The sequence below is a fragment of the Cinclus cinclus genome, chromosome 3, assembly GCF_963662255.1.
Source record: "Cinclus cinclus chromosome 3, bCinCin1.1, whole genome shotgun sequence".
Classification (NCBI taxonomy): domain Eukaryota; kingdom Metazoa; phylum Chordata; class Aves; order Passeriformes; family Cinclidae; genus Cinclus; species Cinclus cinclus.
Window position 1 is genome coordinate 36,088,792 of NC_085048.1, and position 22,779 is coordinate 36,111,570.

The 22,779-nt window shown below is 40.6% G+C and overlaps 3 protein-coding genes across 7 annotated transcripts in view; 1 reads left to right on the top strand and 2 right to left on the bottom strand.

Annotated features, from left to right (window-relative positions):
• ANKRD6 (ankyrin repeat domain 6) overlaps positions 1-2,193 on the top strand; it is a 31,951-nt gene extending 29,758 nt beyond the window's left edge. For 2 of the 4 annotated variants that reach the window (XM_062488669.1, XM_062488671.1), the window contains 2 exons: positions 268-386; positions 1,629-2,193. In XM_062488669.1, the coding sequence (XP_062344653.1) occupies positions 268-386; positions 1,629-2,193 (684 nt within the window). The remainder of the gene's footprint in view (positions 1-267; positions 387-1,628) is intronic. The other 2 variants (XM_062488670.1, XM_062488672.1) reach the window with 1 other exon arrangement.
• Positions 2,194-5,771: 3,578 nt separating this feature from the next.
• Positions 5,772-7,425, bottom strand: LYRM2 (LYR motif containing 2). 2 transcript variants are annotated; one of them, XM_062488674.1, is made up of 3 exons: positions 7,374-7,425; positions 7,072-7,212; positions 5,772-6,180 (listed from the first exon to the last, which is right to left on the bottom strand). In XM_062488674.1, the coding sequence occupies exons 1-3, from the start codon at positions 7,416-7,418 to the stop codon at positions 6,100-6,102; spliced, it is 267 nt and encodes an 88-aa protein (XP_062344658.1). In that variant the 5' UTR covers positions 7,419-7,425; the 3' UTR covers positions 5,772-6,099. The 2 variants fall into 2 exon arrangements, with proteins under 2 accessions (XP_062344658.1, XP_062344657.1); XM_062488673.1 differs by having other exon boundaries at positions 7,072-7,263; positions 7,374-7,424.
• A 163-nt stretch (positions 7,426-7,588) lies between these two features.
• The window catches only part of MDN1 (midasin AAA ATPase 1), a 93,551-nt gene continuing 78,360 nt past the window's right edge, over positions 7,589-22,779 (bottom strand). Inside the window, exons 88-102 of the mRNA XM_062489876.1 lie at positions 22,177-22,306; positions 21,255-21,565; positions 19,584-19,745; positions 19,105-19,206; positions 18,752-18,953; positions 18,160-18,327; positions 16,522-16,679; positions 14,593-14,682; positions 14,103-14,218; positions 13,312-13,486; positions 12,618-12,691; positions 12,410-12,524; positions 11,688-11,751; positions 9,889-10,031; positions 7,589-8,521 (exon numbers count right to left, since the gene is read on the bottom strand). Of these exons, the coding sequence (XP_062345860.1) occupies positions 8,333-8,521; positions 9,889-10,031; positions 11,688-11,751; positions 12,410-12,524; positions 12,618-12,691; positions 13,312-13,486; positions 14,103-14,218; positions 14,593-14,682; positions 16,522-16,679; positions 18,160-18,327; positions 18,752-18,953; positions 19,105-19,206; positions 19,584-19,745; positions 21,255-21,565; positions 22,177-22,306 (2,199 nt within the window). The 3' untranslated portion in view covers positions 7,589-8,332. The remainder of the gene's footprint in view (positions 8,522-9,888; positions 10,032-11,687; positions 11,752-12,409; positions 12,525-12,617; positions 12,692-13,311; positions 13,487-14,102; positions 14,219-14,592; positions 14,683-16,521; positions 16,680-18,159; positions 18,328-18,751; positions 18,954-19,104; positions 19,207-19,583; positions 19,746-21,254; positions 21,566-22,176; positions 22,307-22,779) is intronic.

The window sequence follows — 22,779 nt, forward strand, 5'->3', positions numbered from 1 at the left end:
AATTGCATTGGAAGTAGCATATTCATATCTAAGAGGGGGTAGCTTGGACTAAAGAAACTGCCTTTGATAAGCTAGTGTATAGTTCTCCACCTTTTCTGATCTGCAGTCCTTTAAATATTCCCAGTGGCAGCATGCACATCTGAACAGGGAGTCCAAGCCCACGGCTACCCAGCTGGCTTCTCTTTGTCCCTGCCACATGTCCTCAGCAGCCCAGGAACCATAGGATCTCATCATAGGATCGTGTAATTTACAGTCTCTTTTTGATAGATTTCCTTGGTTGATGAGCTGAAGACCTGGTGCTTGTTGAAGATTCAGAATCTGGAGCTCAAGCTTTCTGGAGATTCCAGGTCATCAAGACCAAAATCAACTTTGTCCACTTGTGAGTCTCTCACTGAGACCCTGGATACTGACAACAACCCCCACAGTACCAAGGACTGTAAAGCCAACCAGCTGCAGTCAGATGGCTCCCACCAGCATTCCTTTATCACACTTCCAAATAGCCTCTTGGAAGATGGGGGAAGGAGCAGAGTCCAGATGCCAGAACAAAGCTTTGGGCAACACATTTGCATTAAACAAGATGGAGCATTGGGTACAACCACATCAGGTACTTAAACCTGTCATACCCATTCAAGGGCAAGCTCATTAACTGAGGGGTACTATTATTATTACTACATAATTCCGGTGGTGTGCTTTTCCCCCTCCATATGCCTCATGTCTTGGGATTTGAATACTTTTCAAAGCAGCCACTGGGAATATTTTAACAGGTGGCTGGGTGGAATTCCACTGACTATTCCTGATGCTTCCACTATGTCGTTGAAGCAAAAGTCCTTTGGTGCTTTGCCCCTGGAAGCTTTTCAGGAAGAAAAAAAAAATGTGCAGAACAATGAGGTGTCTACAGCCAAGTAGAATGCTATCTGAGCCCTGGTTTCTGTAAAATACAATGCATATATCCCCCTAAACACTACGCAAAGTGAACAGACATGAATGCCCCATCAAATAGGCATGTAAGAGATCTCATGCTTGAGTGTGAGCTATTCTGTATTGGAACAGTTCAAAAGCGTAGAAATGTGTGACCTTTCCAAAATTACTGGGACTACAAGTTTTGTATAAGCAGGGAGTTCATAAATACCAGCAAACATAACCTACTTTGGAAATCTAGACTGATACTTGTTACATCTCCTTCCGACAAAGTCACAGAATCACAGAATGGTTTGGATTGGAAAGGACCCTAAAGATCATTTTGTTCCAACCCCCCTGCCATGGGCAGGGACATTTTTCACTGTACCAGGTTTCTCAGAATCACATCCAGCCTGGCATTCTGTGGATGGGGCAACCACAGCTCCTCTGGGTAACCTGTGCCAGTGCCTCAGTGAATAATTTTTGGCTAATGTTTATGTCCTTTGCCTGTTGTCCATCTGTAGCCCCACAGCTGCAATGCAGCACCTCTCTGCTTGGGCCAGCTTTTGTCCTTTAATGACTTTCTATTACATTACCTGACTGTGAAGATGTGATAAACTAATATAAGCCTGTACAAGGTACACACAAAACCCCATCATTCATCAAACAATGAAGTCTTGAGTCCTAAAATAAATGCGTAAAGCTTTTCTTAATGTATTGTTTACAACTTACTCTATAGGTACAGATCAACAGGTAGTGGCTGGTGGACCGGTTTCTTCCGCCCCTGCTCAAGATGTCAGGCCAAAGGACAAAGCTGTGAGTGCCAGCACGTTCCACAGGTTCCAGCAGGACCTGCCCTCCTCCGAGCTTTCGGGCTCCAAATTAAGACACGTTAAAGTTCAAGCTGCTTTGCAGCCAGTGACTGAACCTGCAAAGACTGAACCACAGAGCGGCTACTTCATTGACAAAGGAACTCAGACGAAAAAGTCCAGCAAAAGTGGGCAGTTGAGGCACAAAGCTCTGCACCACGCTGGGGCACAGCAGGGCCAGGAGCTGCAGCCCTTGGCCCCACCTGCCCCTCCGCTCAGAGACACCTCCCAGGCCCTGGAGATAACTCAGTACTTCTTCGAGGCCGTTTCCACGCAGATGGAGAAGTGGTACGAGCGGAAGATAGAAGAAGCCCGGTGCCAAGCGAACCAGAGAGCGCAGCAAGACAAAGCTGCACTCAAGGAGCACATCAAATGCTTAGAAGAGGAGCTGAGCAAATTAAGGACTAAGGTGCAAAAAGAGAGCTAGCACCTGCCAGGCAGGTAATCAAGCAACAGGACACATTTTGGAGCCTGCTGTATGGGAATTTGGAATATTGACAGATATATGTAGTGCCTGTTACATCCAAACACAACACTCTATTTCAGGAGTAGAAATAACTGTGGAAACTCCATAACTGAGGAGAGTTCATATGCAATCTATATTGATAACAGAGATGCTGCAGATCAGATCCTTTCTCTGTTATTTCCAAGAGTCTTTCAATATTGCACTCTCACTTTCCAGATGCTGCTTGAAACCAAACTGCATTAGTAACCAAAACTGCATTCCGAAAAGGGAATTCCCCTGCTTCCACACAGGACACAGACTAGAGGATTTTACTGTATGCCACATGTAAACATGTGATACCAGTACTGAAATAAATCCAGGATGTCTGAAAGCTTTTGACAGAATTACTTGTGTGATGAAGGGCTATTGATCCTATTTTAGATACTCCCAGGGCCTCTCTTTAGTCAGTGGAGAGAAGCAAAAGAACCCACTCCAATTACAAGCCCAGGCAGGTAACAGATGCAGGCTTCCAGCTGGGAGAGGGTAGGCAACCATGGAAGGAGATGCTAAGGCAACTCATCCCATTAGGTACAGAGGCTTCAGCTACCACTTTGCTTTTCTCTTGGTTTTCCATTATTAAAACAAGTGCTAAATGTGATTTGTTTCTTTAATGGTGTCCTACTTGCGGAGCTCCTTGTGGTTACACTATTATTGGGGCTGTACTCCAGTAATCTGACTGACAACTTTTGTTTAGGGCATGGATGGCAAGTATTTTACAGTAACTGTGGTCTATTTGTTAGGTTGAATGTTGATATATTTTTTCCTTCAAGCAGGAAATGGCTGAATTGTCTACTATTGGAGAAGCTTGAAAAAGTCCTTTATCTAAGGAAGTGAAAGCTTGGCTCCTGTATTCAAATGCTTCTTTTTCTGCAGTCAGGATTTTTTCCCAGGTACCTTGTCCAGATTGTCTACCTTAGTTCCTCTGAATGATTCCTCCTCTGTTTTTCCCTTCTGTCTCTGAAAAGGAGACCAGGCCCTGGTAAGCCTACAGGTCTTAGGACAAACAGTCCCACAAAACAGTACTCAACATTTAAAAAGTTTTATCTATGTGTTTTGTTTTAAAAATCGGAACTTTCATTGACCAATGCTGTCCATGCTGACAGACTCCAAATAATCTCAAGGCATTGTACCTATTGCATCCGCACCCCTTTAGGGTTACTTCCTTATGTATCTGAGAATGCTCCATCTGATTCTGCTAGAAGAATAAGTTTACTTACCAGATCATGATAGAACAACTGTTCAAAATCAGCTCTAACACAGGATGGTACTGTTATGCCAAGGAGAAAAATACTTTTTTTCTGTACTAAGGAGCTCTAAAATAAATTAAAAATACTTTACAGTGTTGAAAAATGCCATTCACTAATTAGTAATTAAACTTCTGTCTTCTTAGCAGATGTATAAAACAAAAAAAGTCATATAACAGTATTTTTAAAATTCCTATTAATGCACTGTCACAAGAGAAATGTATCTGCAGCTATGGAAATACTAGTTTTCTTGCTCTGACTTCTGTAGTCTAATATAGATACTTTGGTATGTTTGCAGTTTTGTTTAAGCTACAGTAGGAATGCAGAAGCATGCTATTGAAGTTTTGTATCACCTGGATGAAGTTAATGTTTTGTCAAGCAATTAAAGTAATTCTCTTGCTCGGAAATGTGTGGTGTAACTTTAGCTAGCCACAGAAAACTGACACAGTCCCCTCACTTGACTCAGAAGGGGGAGCAGAAGATTGGACTTCAACTGCTAAGCTTTTTGTTTATGGTTATAAAACATGGAAATGGCATCTGCCATTTGTGCCAAGGGAGGTTGCAGGGACTGAGTGCTGTCTGCTGGCTGGTGCCCCTTTCAGAAGTTACAGGCTCAGGGCTGTGATGTGCACGGATCACACACACACTCCTGAGCTTGCCCAAGCTCAAGGGAGAGGCTGTGGCTTTAGCTCTACTTCCGATACAGGCCACACTGGACCAAGGTAATTTAAGTAAATCCAAGTAATTACCAAGTAGTCTAAGGCAGTAAAATGAAGCTGCAGGTTATTGATTTTAAAGGTTCTCTGAAGCTAATGAGTGTATGGTAAAAGAATTTTCTGCTATTTCCTTTCTATACCCCTCCCTTGTTCGAAACTGTGAAAGACTTTATAAAACAGGTGTGGTCTACCTTCCTTTCTCTTCAGGTAAATTTACCTACCCTCACAGGCTGTACTCCTTTAAGGCTTCTGGCTGGCAACATTATCTTGTCAAGCCCACAGAGCAGTAAAGGGCAGCAGGACTCAAGAGGTCAGCATCTGTCCAGGGCCCTGCCTGTCTGTCCTAGCTCTGGATTATGTGCCCACAACCTGGAAACATAGAAACTGGGAGTCTAAGGGTAATGCATGCTCCGGGCTCCAAAAGGAAAGCACCATGGTGAGTCAGTAGGGTAAAGCCTCCTGACTGAAGAACAGAAATCCAAGCTTTGGTGAAGAGAAGGCTATTGTGCTAACAGCCAACATAGCTATTTTGACTGAACAGCCATAACCATTCTAAGCAGCAGTTTCTCTTAACATGAAAAATAAACCTCCAGCACAAAAATGTTCCATCAGTCTGTTCTACCAGGAAATGCTAACAAAATGTTAATTTTTAATGAATGAAGCATTCTAATTTCTAATGAAATTAAAATTAATTCTAACTCAAATTAAAATTAATTCTAATTTCTAATGAAGCATTTTTAGATGCCTATTTTTCACTGACTGAAGCTCAGAGGCTTCAGTCTATACAGATCTGAACTGTAGCTCCTGTTCCCCACTGGGATCATTCCTCCTGTAGCCAGGAATTCTGTCCTGTCCCTTCCCTGGTGCCAGTGGTGATACCTATTTATCAATTTGCTGCCAGTTTCTGCAGCTCAGCAATGCTGCAGAAAACCACCTTGAAATGCAGGGGTGTTCCCTAAGGGAAAAACAATAGCAGACTGGGAGAGGGAAGAGTTCCTGCATGTCTTGGAACCACAACCTAAAAGAGTCAGGCATTGATCTACTGCTGCCTGTCTAGTTATGTGGAAAAAATCCCCAGCTCATCCAGGCATTTTTAAATTATATGGGGAAAAAAAAAAGTATACACCACAGCTCAAGGAAAGTGAGAACAGTTGCAAGCTGACAATTAGAAGTGGTGGAATGTTTGAATAAACAAACCACAACTTTTGCAGTTAGTATTTTCTACCTGTAACTCCTCTTTATATATAAACTTTTAAAATACTTGTTTAAAGGTATTTGGTAATAAACATCCCTGGGGCTAAAATATCCTATTTTCATAAATAAAGACCTCCCCTTTTAAGTTTTATTCAGCTATTACTGAAAATCAGCATCTACACACAAAACATTTTTTTAATGTTTGTTTGTTCTGGGCCAATTTACTTATCCCAAATTCTTTTTCTAATCACAAATTTTGGTGAAAATTCTTGGCACAGTAAGTACATGAAGAGCTGTCATAGTGAGTATTACCAATTACAGCTACCACACTAAAAAGCAGACAAAATAATCTGGCATATATTTATTTTCCATTCCAGTGGCATTAACACAGCTGTTGTAATTTTTTTGTGCTTTTTCTCCTTTTCCTGCAAGCACATGCTACATTATGCATGCAGTTCTTTAATATCCTTTGTGTCCAAGTGATTTCCACTTCCAAGGGTAGCCAAACTGAGAAATGGATGGGGAAGGGGAAAAAAGACCCCCCCCCCCAGTGGTAGATTCCTCCTTCAAACATTAACAAGTTGCCAGCAAAGGCTGCCATTCTAACCACATTCTGGAAAAAACACTCTGCCTATTTTCAGTAGATAAAAATCCAACTGTCAACAAAATAAAGATCAGGATTTTGCCAGCCTAAGTGTTCTCTGAAGTTCCTGAAGTTGCATGTTGCCCTGAGTAATCATCATCCTGATTGCATCCTGTAAAACAGAATGGAATCTAGTGAACTGTACATCCATACACAGCAAGGGTTTTACACAAGCACGCAGACTTTTAACGCATTAAAATACATACAATTCTTACTGGCACTACTGTCATTTACTTCTCTGTGTGACACAACACTGCTGTCTCTGAGACAGTTAAAACCAAGTAAATAAATCGATTAATTTTCTCCAGTTCCTTAGCAAAGTACTTGGTTGTGGCTTTGTTTTGAAACTCAGTTTTTAACAAGATTCAAACTCCTAATAAGGTTTTCTTTATGCCTGTGCGTGTACTGCCTTTGCAAGCCCCTCGTAAGGATGGTACACAAGCATTTTGGAGATGTGTTTCTCTCAACATTATCTAAGGACAGAGGGTCTGTCTGCGTAATTCAGCCACCAATTTCCTGAGCACTGGCTAAAAAAGGGAATGAACTAGGAGGTAGAGGAGACATACAAGAAATGTGAAGGCTTATGTGTTTCGCACTTGCTTCACATCCCAAACCATCCCATTTGATTGCACTCTGCTTGAATATAGGTGAAATTAAAGCAAAAAAAAAAGGTATAAAAAGCTTAACTATTACTAAGTTAGTATTAATTACCATATTATTCGATATGGTTTTCCTGATCTGTGATTTGAGTAAGCAGAGTATTTGTCTTTTAATTCCAGATTATTCTCTGGAAATTTGAGAAACATTACTACAGCTAGGGGAAGGGGGGGGGAATAACATTTAGAGATGCTGGATTACTTATTCGCATAAATGAGGAATTAGTAACAGGAGACTTCTCACCAGTGTGGAAGCGACACCTACAAAACAAACCCCCAAGACACAGGACAGTGCAGTGACCATTCCCGAGGGCAGGCGATCGGAGTTGCGGATTCCCGATCCTCACCTCTTCTGTAGCATCCTTATTTCTCTTGAATTCCTCCCTGGCCCAGTCCTTCAAGTAGCGGCGATCCTGCTCAGCAGGGACCTCCCGGATAGCCCGCAGGATCTTGCGGTACAGCTGAAGGACCTGCTGCCGCCTCAGGAACTGGCAAGGAGACAGGGAGGTCTGCCCGCTGCCCCACGACAGTGCTGCGAGCTGCACCCCCGGCGTTTTGCATCGACGGATAGTTAAACAAGCGCCGAGCTCCCCGTCGTTTCTACAAGACGCTGCCGGCCCGACCCCCCCCCCCCCCGGCCCGCCCGTACCTGCCTGAGGGTGAGCGCGCCCGGCGGGAGGCGCCCGGCCGCCATGGCGCGGCTCCGCCCCTCCCCCTGCCCCGCCACGGGGCCGCCCAGCCCGCCCCGCGCGGGCGGGGCCACGGCCGCCATTTCCTGCCTCGTCCCAGCGTGCAGGGCCGCGGCACGGGCGGTGGCTTTACCGAAGCGTTGATCAATTCAAGGCACAGACGTCATAATTACAAAGAGCGGTACCTCTCTTTATTAGTACAGGCGATACAAGATGCATAGGTTTTGCAGTGAAATATCACGTCCGTGCTCCAAGACACTGGAGTTACAAAACATCCCCAACGCCTGCCTCGGACCGGGGCAAACTTCACAGTGTAAAGTGGTAAGGCAGGGATCAGCATTATGGCCTGATTCAGAAAACTCCTTGCTGCTATCGTCAGGAAAAAAGCGCAATAATTAAAAAGGCCATGTTAAAACCGAAGAACAGTTTCAAGTATTCGAGTATTTTTTTTTTTTTGGCTGATTCAAACCATCACCTCTCGTGCTCACCACTCCTTCCTTCCCAGAGGCGTCTCCACATGGGTGATAATGAAGAACCCCAACTTCTAATGCAGAAATGCCTTCCCAGAAACAACACAAGTTTTACTTAGCAGGGAGAGAGCAGCAGGAATAATATTACCTATGTTAATATTGCAATTTTTTTTTAAGGTAATAAGTTACTACAATAGAAGTTGAGACAAGTCTTACATTGCTTGTGGGAATAGCAGGAGACACAGTCTCACCATTGCATAATTGTCCTGACACACGTGGGAGGGAGGATGCACCCAAACCAGTCTGTTCTTACACAGTCTCTGCCTCAGGGCAGTTCCCACAAGATAATCCCAGTTAGGAAGAGTTTTATGACCCCTCCCATGAAATGCAGTTTTCTGTATTTCAGCAGTTCAGCAGCAGCAATAGGGTCCTGACCTTGTCTACAAAGTCTAAAGAGTGTCAGAGGCAGTCACCAGTTCAAACCATTGTCTGAGGGCATCGCTCAGAGTTTCTGGGAGCACGTTCACATCTCTAAGGATCATGTAGAACGGGAATGGGAATTCTTCCATGTAAGACCTGATTTCAGGCAGTTCTCCAGGTCCTTTAAATATAGGTACTTTAATGTCCAAAATAGAATCCTGTAAAATAAGTACTGATGTTACTATTAAATGACACACATATTCTACGACCACTGATAGAATTTACCCTATTTTCTAAGTACTTCTAATTCTCCCCCAGTAGAATAAAAGTTAATAAAATACTTTCACAATTAAAAGCTCTAAGTGTTCAATGGTAAATCATATCAGAAGCTGAACATAAAATCATTTAAATGCTTTTGCCCTTTTAGATGAAAGTATACTAATCCATGAATTACAGGCTAGAAGAGACTAAGCTTAAGCTTCTGCAATACCAGATTCTGTAAATAAATTCCATCTTTTCTTAGCATTTTATGATTTAAGTTTACTGTTGGCACTTTAGTTTTATTAATTTGATGCCTTCCCAAGAGAGTCTGTAAGCTCTTTAGTGCTGAGTTCAACTCTTATTTGTGCAGTGCTCTAATAGAAGATTCTTTAGCAACTTCATAGTATTTCAACAAATACTACCAAGACAAAAATCAGATTAATCTCCAGCTGTGCTTCTTGTAAAGTAACTTCTTAGTTGCTCAGTGTAGCAGCTCAGAAATTAATAAAGGTTATGGAAAGCACCTTTTTGCCCCCAGAAAGAAAAGCTTATGAAAAACACCCAGAATTTTTGCTTGATACCACACAGCCAGGTTTCATCGGAACCTTTCAGCTGTTTGTCAGCAGAAGAACTGTTAGCTTTTCAACAATAAATATAGCAGATGAGTTTCGTATGCAAAAACACAGATACAAGAAGAAAATACAAACCACAAAATTAAGTCTTTACCACATAATTCACTGTCAGGTTTGTTTGCTCACTTACTGCACTACAGACCCTTCCTGGAACACTCCCAGATATTTCCTTCCCATCCAAGGATATCTTAAGTTTTCTTCCCCATTACCAGATGCAGGACTCAGCTTTCCCAACTGAGGCACAAAATAACTCTCACATACTCCCTTCTGTCTAATGTTTCATCTCATACTGGCTCCAGCTGTCATGTCAATTGGGGACTGCTGTCAGAAATTATCAAGCTGAACCAGAGCTGAGATGGAACAAAGCATCTCTCAAATTCCAAATCTGTGAACCTGCCAGCTGCTTCCCTGGTGGCCAAGAGCTACAACCACTCCATTTGAAGATGGGAGGTCTTAGCCTTTCTGTGGCTTGGAAGCTGTTTTTTTTATTTTATTTTTTTTTTTAATACAAAAGACAGGAAGCACAGTAGGAAGAAATGGCAGATCTGGCAGATGTGGAAAACTGCAACTAGGTTCAGTATCTCTGACCTCTACAAAAGATAAGGTAGCTGTGTGGCACTATAAAAGACAAGAAAAGATTTGTATCAGTATCTCATTCACTGCAGCTGAATACTTCTCCCTTGTTCACTTACCCGGGAATTAGGGTCGTCCAACACTACAAAAATAACAAAGATATTGGCATTCCGAGCTGCTTGAACTGCTGCTGTCACCCGTTCCTTGCCTTCCAAGAAAAGGCCTCTTCCATCAGATACAATCAAAAGCAGCTGCGCTGTTTCTGAGCACAAAGAACATTTAAAATGCCAGTAAGTTCAGAGTAATCAGTTTAAAAGGCAAAACCCCCTATTTTGCTGTTTGCCCTGTGGGTATAATGGAAAAAGGAGTACTCCTAAGGAAATTAACTCTTTGATTAAATAGAATTCTGTGGCTTAGCATTAAGCTGCAGTTACTAGTGGGTCAACAAAGTAAGTAATGTGTGATGCCATTGAAAATAATGGAGGGAAGGAGATGGTGACACCTCCACACAACACACAGACAATCCCCACCATCCATCACTACTATAATCAAGGATGAAAGTCATGGAAAATACCAAACAGACTTGGTCACGACCTTGTTTTTCATGCCTAGGGGTTAAATACTGGCTGAATACTGAACAAGGGTCCAGCCACTAGCTCAGTAGAGCACCAGCTGCTGCAATGAAATAGAGCTCAAATCAGTTCCTCTAGAAGCAGGTACCTATGGGTCCATATGTAGGCTTTACTCTGCTGTTCCCACTTTAACAGGCTTGGCTTCCATCAGGGAACAATCGTGGGCTGTCCAAAATGGGTTATTTTTGGTAGAAAATAAATCAGAAGATCAGTTCGGAGGCACAGTCAAGACAGTTCAATTAGTCCTGAAACATCAGACATAGCATCCATGCTGGGTTCCTCAGTACCAACCACTTCTGGAGACATGTTACATGACCCAAGTTGCCCCTAGAGTCAGATATATCCCTCTAGAGGTACATTCTAAGTTATGCATCTGTCATCCTTTAATTGCATGTAAATCACAGTAATTACAGTCAGGAATGCAAGCCCTAATTGTTACAGAGGGATGCAGAGCACACTTTGCAGACAGGCTCCAAATGTGACAGGGCTTTGTCTTTTTACAGAAGGAAGTGATGGATCCTACACAGCCTTTTCTCTTGCCAGCTCCCTAATCCTAAGAGCCTGATTGCTGCTGCATCCTCACCTCCTTTAACAGAACTGGATGGTGCTCCCCCTCAGAATACATGACACCCTGTTGATCCTGTGGCAAAGCAGCTGTGGATTACAAATCTCAGACTGTCAAGTTCTTGGAGTACTTCAAGGACAAGAACTTACCAAAAAAAAAAAAAATCATGACAAGCTTTTTAATATCACAGAGCAATCTTTTAGACTAACTATGGGGAAGACACCAGGCAAGCAGCCTTCCAGCTTTTCTTAGAAATTCAAGCACCTCGTGACCTAAGGTTGCAGGACAGTGAAAGGCAGGTAGGAGGCAAATTCCCTCCTCATAGCAGTGTGCTTCTGGATACCTAGAGAACTCAAGCTCTCAAGCAGGAGCAGAAGTGTCTAGAGTCAAAGTCCTTAGGAAGCTGGAAAATGGTCCAAGCTGGCACTGTCTAGGCCTTAACACAGTCTACAAGCAGGAGGTAAAGGGAGGCAGGTAAGGCATCTCTTTTTAAAAAGTCTTACACAAAATTTTAGTGAATTACTGACAAATTTGAAGTAGCTGTCGCTCGGGTTTTGAGTTAAATTTCAACCAAACATTGATTTTCACAAAGGGTTTCGTGAACCCTAATGCAAGTGGTGTTTCAGACCTAGGAGTCTTCCTGGCAGGATCCTACTTTAGGACTGCAGTGAGCATTCTGCTGCCATGGCAACAAGCACAGTAACACAAAAAAAAACCTCACCTGGATTAATATTTTGAGACAACTGCTGTGCTGCAGCAAACATATTTGCTGATGATTCAAGAAACTGCAGAGGAAATAAATAAGGACATCAAGTTCTCATCATAAAAACAATAAACTTAAAAATGAAAACATTTCTGAAGAACACCTTTCTCTATTTCAAGTGCTAAAACAGTCAGACCACCTAACACAGATACAGTTCTTGGCATTTTCTTGTATTAACTCCTGTTTGAAATTTATTAAGTACTTTTAAGAAAAGTACTTAATAAAGAAAAGAATCTTCAGAGAGCCTTCAAGTAGAATTTATTTTTTTCCCCAATGCTAGCAAAGCCATCAACACAGTACACTGCTGATGAGACTAATGGCATAACTGAAAATATACATCCCATTTCTAGGCTGAACTTCTTTGGCTTCAACTTGAAACAGAAGTATCTAGTCTCATATACTCCCCATCAAAATTAAGAACAGTACCCAAAAATACTTTATAAGACCCAATACAGAGAAAGATGAAGGCTTAAAAGTGGTAAACATCAGAACAAAAAGTGAGAAAACATTCTTCATGTTACAAAATTATGACCATTTTATTTCTTTGTTATCTAACCTGCTTTCAGACTTTCAAACACAGAAAAACTAGTGTTACAAAGTGATCATGAAAACATGAAGCTGCTGATATCTTGTCTGGAAAAGACTGGACAAACTATTGCCCTAAAGTAATTCTTGTGTACCTGGGCTATTTTTGTTTTCTTCTGCTGAAACTTGCAGAGACGCAATATCCGTGTCCCTGACTGGTCACTGAACTGCTCGTGGAACGGGTGCAGCAGCTGAACAGTCTCTCCAAAACTTTAGAAAACAAGAGAAAATTACAGCATGAAACTGGTATGTACATTCTACTCTGAAATACTTAAGGAAAATCAAGATTTCAAGTAAACTCACCTACACACAGCAATTTGTCCCACTTCTAGAAGAGTCAGAGCATTTCCAATAACTGCCAGGGATTCATATGCAAGCTATTAAAGAAAAAAGTTGCATCAAAAATAGCATAATCAATGTTTTACTAAAAGCCCAGTATTAAATACGAACAATGTTACTGAAATTATTTATCATCGAGAAAGATAATTGAAGAGACTGCCTGTCTTTCTGCCTGTCTTATGTAAGACAGTCAGTGCCATAAAGACAGACTAGTTCTGCTTGAGGGCTTCAGCTATTTATTTAGAGACACCACTTTAGGTAGGCTAATGAAATAAGTAACTGTTCAGAAGGAAACACACCATTTTAGTTAATAAAACCTCTACAAGTGGGCTATGATGAATGGCTATTTAGTGCTCCAATGAACTGTCAGATAAGGAAGTTTCAGATTTTTGCAGACCACAAAAAGTAATTTTACAGTGGATATGTACACCTCTAACAAACTTAACAGCTCATCCTTTCAGCTACTTTTCACTGATCTTTTGTTAATAAACCTTAGGCATGAAGTGACAAGAGTTCAAGCACATGGACTGGAAAAATAGATATTTTGGAATGATCAGTCTTTCCAGCAGCCACCAGCCGTATATGAAACAAGTCAGCAACTGCCATGCACATCAATGACAGGTGGTTTCTCCATACTTCTCCCAAGGTTTTATTTTACCTGTTTAGAGTGATTATCAATCATACTAGAGGAATCATCAATAGCCAAGCAAATCTGGTACTGTCGTTTGCTGGGCTTGGTCCTTCTCAGCCAGATCTTGTCTTTTCGGAACTGACTGGCAATGTACGGGATCACTTTGCGCATGTTCAGTCTCTTCCCAGTTCTGTAGTCTCCTCTGAAAGTTGAGAAAAAAGACATGGTGACAGGGGTTTTGAGCAGATATCTCATTCTAGAAATTCATAGCCTGTGAAGCATATGAACCAAAAAGTTTCTTTTTTTTTAAACATAACAAATCCAGTATTAGTAGTTTTAATACTGATATTTAGTTATAGATTAAAAAATCCCCCACATTTTTAATGTAAGATGGATATTCAGTGTTTTAAAAAGAAGTTTGTATCTAGGTACCTAAAATGGAAGGCAGACCTTGAATTTACATCCCACCAGTTTGAAACAAGTCAATATATGTTTAAAAATAATAATTTAATGTTACAAACAATGTAGAACACTTTGAGATTTAACATAATCTTTGACTTAACTTCAAATGGCGAAGTCGACCTGTTGCACAGAAGAAAAAAATTAGCAGGCAATATCCTTAGGATGGGTGCCTACTACTATATATCATGTTTGTGCTTCATAAAATAACCTAATGTTCGCATACAAGGAAATTTAAGGCATTTGCAAACAGGAATAATTACTGTAATGGAACAACGACAAAGCTGCCATTTTACAGAGGTTAAAGCACCCCAAACCCCTGAGTCTATAATCAGAAGCCTCAGAAATACCCAACTTACTTCAACTTGGCAGCCTGAGTGGGCTCCAGTATGAGCCGCAGCTGTTCACAAAGCTGCTGTGATAGAGGAGCTGTCAGTACTAAATACTTCTGCCACAGCTGTGCTGCCTCCTTCTCCTACAACATCACACAAAGAAATTAAAGTGAATTATGAAAAAACAAAACAAGATAAGGAACACTGTCTGAAGAAAGAAACCAAACATCAGTGCAGTAAGGGGAAGGCTGTAACCAGCTAAAACTGAGGGTTTTGTATGACAAACTGCATTCACATTCAAAACAAGATCTGAAACAGCATCCTGCTTCAAGAATCATGTAGTATGTTTTTCAAAATAAGTTAAACGTAACAACAAAAACAGTATCTATATCATGTGGTTTTGAGTATTTAGATTCCAGCCTGCTTGGATTCCTCAATGTTTTTAGCAGTAAAAGAAGATGAAATAATGCATTGAAGGATTCTTATAACAGTTTTATATTTAAATGAAATCACTAACCTCCTCTGGAGTTCCAGGCTGTTGTGTCTGCCAAGCTTCCAATTGCCTTTCAAGTTCCTTTCTCAGCTCTTCAGGTTCTCTAATGATGTGCTAGAAGTGAAGTTATGAGTTTCATAAGACAAAAAAGTAAGTTTACACATCTGGTGATCCCCAAAGTATAACAAACTATAAAGAAAAGTATAAATGCATCTTCTCCTTATAAACACAAAAATACCTGAATACCTACATGAAGATTCTAAATGTTCACGTTTTCTAATAGCTTCCACGTATGTGAAGGAAAAATACCTCCCCACAAATATCTCCATATGTGATATAACTGATATAGAAACAAAGCTAGGAACATCTATAATACTGACACAGAATACAATAAAATATAGAATTTCAAGATAAATCAATGGAATGATCTTGATAAACACCAGATTCATCAACAGTATAATGGAGACCAAACTACTGAACACTACACCCAACTACTATCTTTGAAAACATTGTATACTTCACTTAATTATATTTTTTTACAGGCTTCATTCAAACCACTTGAAGACTGAATAACATCATCCTCCTTACCTGGCACTAAGTATTATTTGATAAGCCATTCTGTTGAAGGACAGCCAAGCTTTATGATAATTCTTTTACTTTCATTGTGCTTTCAGTGACAGCCTCTATTCCTGACTTACAAACCCCCAGTTTGGCCAAACAGCAGTACATGGTCTGCATAACCCGCAGGCTTACAGATGAAGGAAAATAAGCACAGGACTCCAAACTCAATAGTCCCAGTAATTTCTCATTCCTCAAGAAGCAGCAGCTGTCTCACTGGTCACCTACTGCACATTTAAGGAAGGGAGAGGGAACATACACAGAGGGAATTTCTCTCCTCTTCCTTTTGCTGAAAGGTGAGAAGCTGCACTTTTCCCCCAGGAGCCTCTTTCCCTTTCCCCTTTAAATGGTGCTGCAAGAGCTCCCTCTCCTGTTTCACATTTTGTGCGCCAGTTGGAAAAAACCTACAAATCCCAAAGCCACAATTATTCTGACAACAGGAGAATACTTAGCATTCAGTAGCTTTTTTCCAAAAAGCGGCAACACTTGGCATTAAGATAGAAATACCCAGTGTAGCTGGCGCACAGTCCTTTCTGTGTTATGCATAGAAACAGTAGAATAGCACTCTCCAAGTGGTGCACTTAGGACACCATACTGTAAGAATCAAAGGTCAGTCAATCCTCTAAAAAAAAAAAAAAAATCATACACTGAAAATATTTTTACTTCATCAACTGGTTATCCACCACCAACTGCTTCTATGCCATAGGTCTTTATAAATAAAATGTGCTTTTTCCCAGAGGTTTGCACTGGAAAACCACAAGTGTTACAGGGAGCTCTAGGATTTTCTAGGCCATGGTATTTTTTGAATTGAGACATTCATGAAAAGCTCAGAAAGGTTCTACAATACCTGCAATCAGATTTTATACAGAATATATTTTAATGAATTAAGTAAGGCCAATTCTTTGTCCACAATGGTGTTTTAAAGTCAGTGATGCCTAGTTCTCTCATCACTCTGTATGTACCCTTTCGTTATCTTCAGGCCACACACCCTTACCCTTTGCTTTCCACTCTACCCAAGCATTTGATCTGCAGATTCATCTGAGCAAAACAGTTCTTTACAGTTAGAAAAACAAAAACGTTACCAAAAAAAAAGGTGAGAAAATTTCATGCTAAGGATGGGTAGAACTAATAATTTTAAAGGCATCTTTCAGCTGCATATACAACAGTGTATGTGACACTGTATTACTTTTCATTCTGCCATTAAATAATAGCAAGGTACTGAGTTGGCTAAAAAAAAAGTAATTCTTTTGCATTCACAGTTTCATTAACACAGGTCAAGTAAAACCATCTGTTTCTCCTGCTGTACCTGAAAGAAGACAAGACTGGGTATCCTACCTGGGGAATGTCCATCAGAAACTGGTGGGCTGTGTGTATGGTCGAGTCCTTGCTTCTCTCTGGCTTCTCTTCAGTCACCTTTAGTAGTTTTTCTGGTGCAGAGTCATTGACATCCTCTGAGTCAAAAGTCTGGAGCTCTGGCTCCACGTCACCTGGTCCTACAACCACAAAACTCATTACTGATTTCATGGATCACACACAATAAAAGAAGCAATATTGTATCTCGACTCTTTCACAGAACATCACATATGCTTCATAATACAGCTGATACTTTCTTTTAAAAGAAGTGTCAAATTTTAAGATATTTAGTTCTAGGAATGGGATGAATACATCTTGCAACTCAATGGAACAGAAAACCATGCATTTCCTAATGCAAATTGTTTTTCTGTCTTGTAAACCTCTTACCAAACAAAGCAATAGTTAACAAATCTTTAACAAGTGACAGTTCCACTGGTGAAGTACATTTATTGACTCTCATAGCCTCTGTGACAGAATGAGAGAAGGTATAAAGTCATCTGAGAACAGTCAGAAAACCACCATTAAAAATGGCAATCTTTGCTTATCTTTTATGCTCTAATTTTTTAACAGAACCGTGTTCTATAAATCAAAAATCAATTTACAAATTAAGGAATGGACTAGAGCTTGCTTTATTACTGTTTCTACTGTACTGCACTGTTTAACAACTCATTTCTTTAGAATTATTCTAAAGGAGAAAAATAATGACATTGTAGGACATGTTTTGAGGACTAATTTTTCAGAACACACAGTTGGAGAATCATGTGGAAAAACAAGCAGACTGATTACATGCACACCTGTACCGTAAGTAAAGAGTCTAGCAAGAGATTTAAGTATTTAAAGCTCAAGGGAGTGGGAGGCAAGAATGCAGGCTTGTAAAACTTATCTCCCCTCTTCAGCTATGCTTTGTGTTGTTCATGAAGAAAACTCAAAAATTCCAAGCTATGGTGTCATTTACTTAAGATTCATCAAAAATACAATTTCTGTTGCAATTGGCAAGTACCTATCTAGCTATTTTGTTGGGTTTTTTTTGAGGTGGGGGGATGGGGAGTGGGTCGTGTGGCTGACAAGTCAGACCTATCTTTTCTACCAACTACTTCTGTTAGCTGCTCAGTTCTGTTCCCACTTAAGAAAGAAGGCAGTGAGTTTGGTGCTACCTTACCAGATGTTGTTCAGACCAGCTCCTCTATTTCTTGCTGGTTTGTTTTTTTGGGATTTTTTTGCCAGAAGTTAGGTACACATAAAACAGTTGAGTTATGTGGTGCTGTTTGTGGTGACACTGGAATGCATTGTTAAATGCCAATTAATTAAGTGAATTGGCACTGTGTTGAACAGCAGGGAAGTGTTTGCTTTTTATTTCTTCAAAGTTGTGGATAAAGATTAGAGACCATTAAACTTGAAAGAAAGCAGCAAACCCCTCTGTCACTCAATCAATTTAGCAAAGGCTAATGCTGGTTATTAGGCAAAAGTAAGAATACTGCTGCAGAGGAATCAATTTTAGAGCAGGAATCAATTTAATTTAGCCTTCTGAAACATATCCACTACATGCAAATCTAAATACCTACGTATACATCTAAAGATCCATATCAGCATGCATTTAGAATACTTTTTAAGTTAATGTACCAGGAGGTTTAGGGGAGGTAGACTTTTTTTCTGGCTTCAGCTCTTCAGTATCTACTGCTCTGAGATCCTCGTCCTGCATTTCTGTTTCCATTACTGCATCTTCACAGTCTTGTTCTTCCTTTTCTTCAGGAGGCACAATTGGTTTTTCTTGCTCTTTGCTAGCCACATCTGCACAAAGACAACAGTACTTGTCAAGAGGAAAATGGAAGGAGAAGTAGTCAAGCAAAAAAAAAGTTGCATTCTGAGGGTACTACCTATCAGTTACAGTGAACTTAGAAAGGATCTGAGGCTCAAACCACTGTTTTATCTTTCACTATGTTGTGCTGTGTCATGTCAGTAAGCTACTGCCTTGATTAGATGAAGTGAACAGAATAAATTGTAAAGACATTTATCTTAATAAAATTCATTTTTGTAAGTCAAATCAGCATTTTCAAAAGTGTTATTGTTAGTTTAAATCTGAGTGGCACCTTTAACCAAAGCAAGGATTGTTAAATGTAACTTTAAAAAGCAAACAGGGAAAGCTACAGCAAATATGAGCATTTCGGGATTCAATTCTGCAATGACAACTCTTCACACACAAATACCACTGTACCGTATGTCTGTGCATCATAGTGTTCAGAGCCTTGTTTAATATGTTCAAATGCATCAGCCTCTTCCACGTTCTGTTTAGGCTGAGTTGTGTCCTGCTTTATTTCACTGCTGGATTCCACGGTTCTCAATCGCTTGTGGATGCGTTCATTGTGATCTCCCATGGAGCGCTCATTGTCTGCCTGGCCAGGTTTCCTCTTGAAACTCTGAAAAGGAACAAATTAACACCATGAACTTCAAGAGAGGTGTAACCCACCACTAATGAGAACAATGTTCTAACAAGGAGCACCTGAGTCCTGCCTTTTTGCTGGTTAATATTAAGACAATTTAAATAAAAGTTTAAAAGAAGAGATGAACCTGTGTATTTTTTCTGCTTTGCTTCTGAGAAGCCATCCGGGCCATGCATGTGGATTCATGGCCTTCTGACTGATTTGCACTTGAAGCTCCAGTTCCACTTTCCTAAAAAGAAATAAATTTTAAGTGTAAACAAAAACAGAAACTACTGTAAACAATCTCCAGATGTTAAACTGCAATGCTTTGCTATATTCTGTTCTGAATGACCAATGGCTCATAGCTGCAAGTATAAGTATAATTCTTATGGAGATCTTACAAGCCACTTCTACAGTTCAACAATTACCCTGAACTTACCTTTACAGCAGTGAAAATGTAGGGTATCTACATGGTCTTTGAGGTTTTTTTTCAGTGAATTTATAACTGGTATAAACTAAGGTCTTGCACCCAGTTCTTAAAATCTATGGCAGCAGTTCCCTGATTTCAACTTGAAAACATACTCACAAATTCAGCATTTTTAACTCAGACACTTCTACATAATTTACCTCTTTAGACTGGTCTCTTTCTGAGGCCTCTCCAGCCAGCTCAACAGCACTGTCACTCTGCAGATTTTCTTGCCCAGTCTGCCCTTGTGTTTCATGCTCCATTCTTTCCTCAGCCTCAGGGATCTCTTCATCCATCTCTGAATTATCTTTATCCTCCTCTTCCTGAAATAACATCAGATTATTTTAACACTCTAGAAAACATTGAGAAGTGTGTGTTTTTGGAAGGCACTGAAAGACAAACACAGTTACTAGGCACAGTCAGGATGGGTTAACAAAGGGAAAGGCCTATTTGACTGGATATCCCTTCTCTGATGAGGTCACCAGCCCAGCAGATGAAGGGAAGGCAGTGGATGTAGTTTTTCTGGATTTTTAGTAAGGCTTTTGATAGTGTCCCTCACAGCATCCTTTTGGACAAGTTGTCCAGCTATGGGATGAATGGATTCACAGTGTGCTGGGTGGATTCCAGGGCTCAAATAGTTGTAGTGAATAGGGCTTCATCTAGTGAGAGTCACAGTGCTCTTCCTCAGGGTTCAGCTCCAGGACTAGTCCTGTTTAATGTATTTATCAATGATCTAGATGCAGGAGTCGAATGCTCCATTAGTAAGTTTGTTGATACAAACTGGGGGGTACTGTGGGCTCTCTTGAAGGACAAAAGGCCCCTTGCAAAGGGATTTAAATAGACTGGAGCACTGGACTATGATTAAGGGGATGAAATTTAACAGGTCCAAATGCTGGATTCTGCACTGAGGGCAGAGTAACACTGGGCTCAAGTATAGACTGGAAAGAGGAATGGTTGGAGAGCAGCCCTGAAAGGGGATCTGGGGATGCTGGCTCACAGCAGGCTCAGTGTGAGTGAGCATGGAGCCCTGGCAGCCCAGAGGGCAATCCCCTTCCTGGAGTGCATCAAACACAGCAACACCAGCTGGTCAAAAGAGGTGGTGAATCCACTGCTTTCAGCATTGGTGCAGCCTCACCTGAGTCCTGTGTGCAGCTGTGGGCCCCACAGCTAAAAAGGATGTGAAGGTCCTTGAATGTGTCCAGAGGAGGGCAAAAAAGGTGGTGCAAGGGCTGGAAGCAATGTCCCATAAAGAGTGGCTAAGGACTTTGGGCTTGTCTAGTTTGGAGAGAAGGAGGCTGAAGGGTGGCCTCATTGCTCTGTATAACATCCTGAGGAAGGGACATTGAGAGAGAGGTGATGATCTCTTCTCCCTGGTACCCAGTGATAGGATGCATGGGAATGGTCATGAGGACTTAAGTATCACACTGAGAGGATGGTCAAACACTGCAACAGGCTTCCTAGAGAGGTGGTCAATGCTCCAAAGCTCTCACTGTTTAAGAGGCATTTGGACAATGTGCTTAATAATATACTTAAATTTTTGGTCAGCCCTGAGGTGGCAATTGGACTAGATGATCACTGTAAGTCCTTTCCAATTGAAATAGTGTGTTCCATTCTAACACAAGACTGAGGAGGCAGCAGGAACACAGATAGCAGAAACACATGTTTAATAAGCATAGCTCTTGTTACCTTGATGAAGACTCCCACTAACATTGTATGTATTCAATGTCAAATTTGTTTTGGAGTATCACAGAGGACATACACTTCTTAAATCTTGTATAAGGCAATTAAAAAAAAAAAAAAAGAAAATCACACTTTTATTTATTACACTGTACCTGAGGTTGAAAGCCTTGATCTTCATTAGGGATTCCCTTATCTTCAGCAGATCCATTATTTTTCTCATCAGGTTGTGACTCTTCCTCCTCTTCTGTATCCTCAGTGTTCCCTGCCTTTTCTTCTTGATCATGAGCATCTTTGTCTCCTTCATCTTCCTTCTCCTCTTTATCTTCAGAAATGCCTTCTTCAGCTGCTTTTGCATCTTGATCATCTCCTGTCTCACCAGTATCCTCTTCATTCTGTTCTTCTGTCTTCTCTGCCTCATTTAAATCCACAGGTTTCTCATCTATTTCAAAATCATTCTCTTCTTCTAGATTAAAAAAAATCAGAAAGGTATATAAAACTTTGAAGTACAGAGAGAGTAAATACTACAGATATCTGAAATAAAACTGTCCAGCCTATCAAAAACCCATAAAATACTGAATTCTATGCACAGAATCTGTGTTTTCTCTAGCCAGGTAATTCATTTAAGTCACAATTATTTCTAGCTAGCAGTACAGCAGGATGAATTCCTATTAACTTCCATTAACCTAATATTCCTGAGGGTCAATTGACTTTTAAAGAGTACAAATATTTGAAAATATAATAGAAAAAAAACCACAAAACCCAAAGCAACTAGACAATTAAATAAGGAGATTCCAGTGTAAGTTAGGCTGTACCACTTGAATAACATGAGAAAGCATGCTCCACAGTGTGCATGAAAGGGAGGTAAAGGAAAAATGTAATGCTGACTTATTGTCTGGCCTGCATTTGGTATGTTGGTATTTCGATGCACAAATGATTTTGCAGCTTCTTGGTGGTTATACAGAATCCTACACCATCTCTCTCCTTTCTATAGACAAAAAGGGCTCATGATCTGATTGTCCCCCCCCACGTCCATGTGGCTTTCTTCCAGGAATCTGTAGAGATTTTCAGGTGTACCTTCATCCTCCTCATCACTCTTCTCATTACTCTCCAGATTCAAATTATCAGGAAGGTCCAAAGGTTCAACTTCAGGCTCCTTTTCTTGCTGGCCATGGTAAGGATCTACTTCATTCTCATCATACTCACGCTGTGAGCAAAAGAATGGGGGAAAAATTAACAGGCATGGACTAAGTGGGAGGATAGGCAAAGACAAGAAACAAGGTACTGTTGTATTCTGTAGGACAAAGAAATGCTGGATACAATATGACATTCTGATCAGTTAGAAGTGGATTTCCAGTGGTACACATGCTCATGCATGAAGAGCAGAAAGATCAATTTCAGCAAATGCATCTACATAAATTGGTGGCACTTAAAACCAGCATGTTTTGTGTTTGAAGGCCAATTTTCCAAGCTGAAACATTCTAAACAGAATATGCACTCTTGGAGATGCTAAATGTACTCCTGCATACTAATGTGTTTCTGTTGCTAAGCACAACAGAATTAGAATTTTAAAGCTTTGTCCATGAAAACATTAATTCAGTGCAAAGCCTGTTTTGGCAGCTATTAAAAGTTGAGGGTACTGCCAAAAAAAAAAAAAAATCCTTTCTGGAATATGAATCA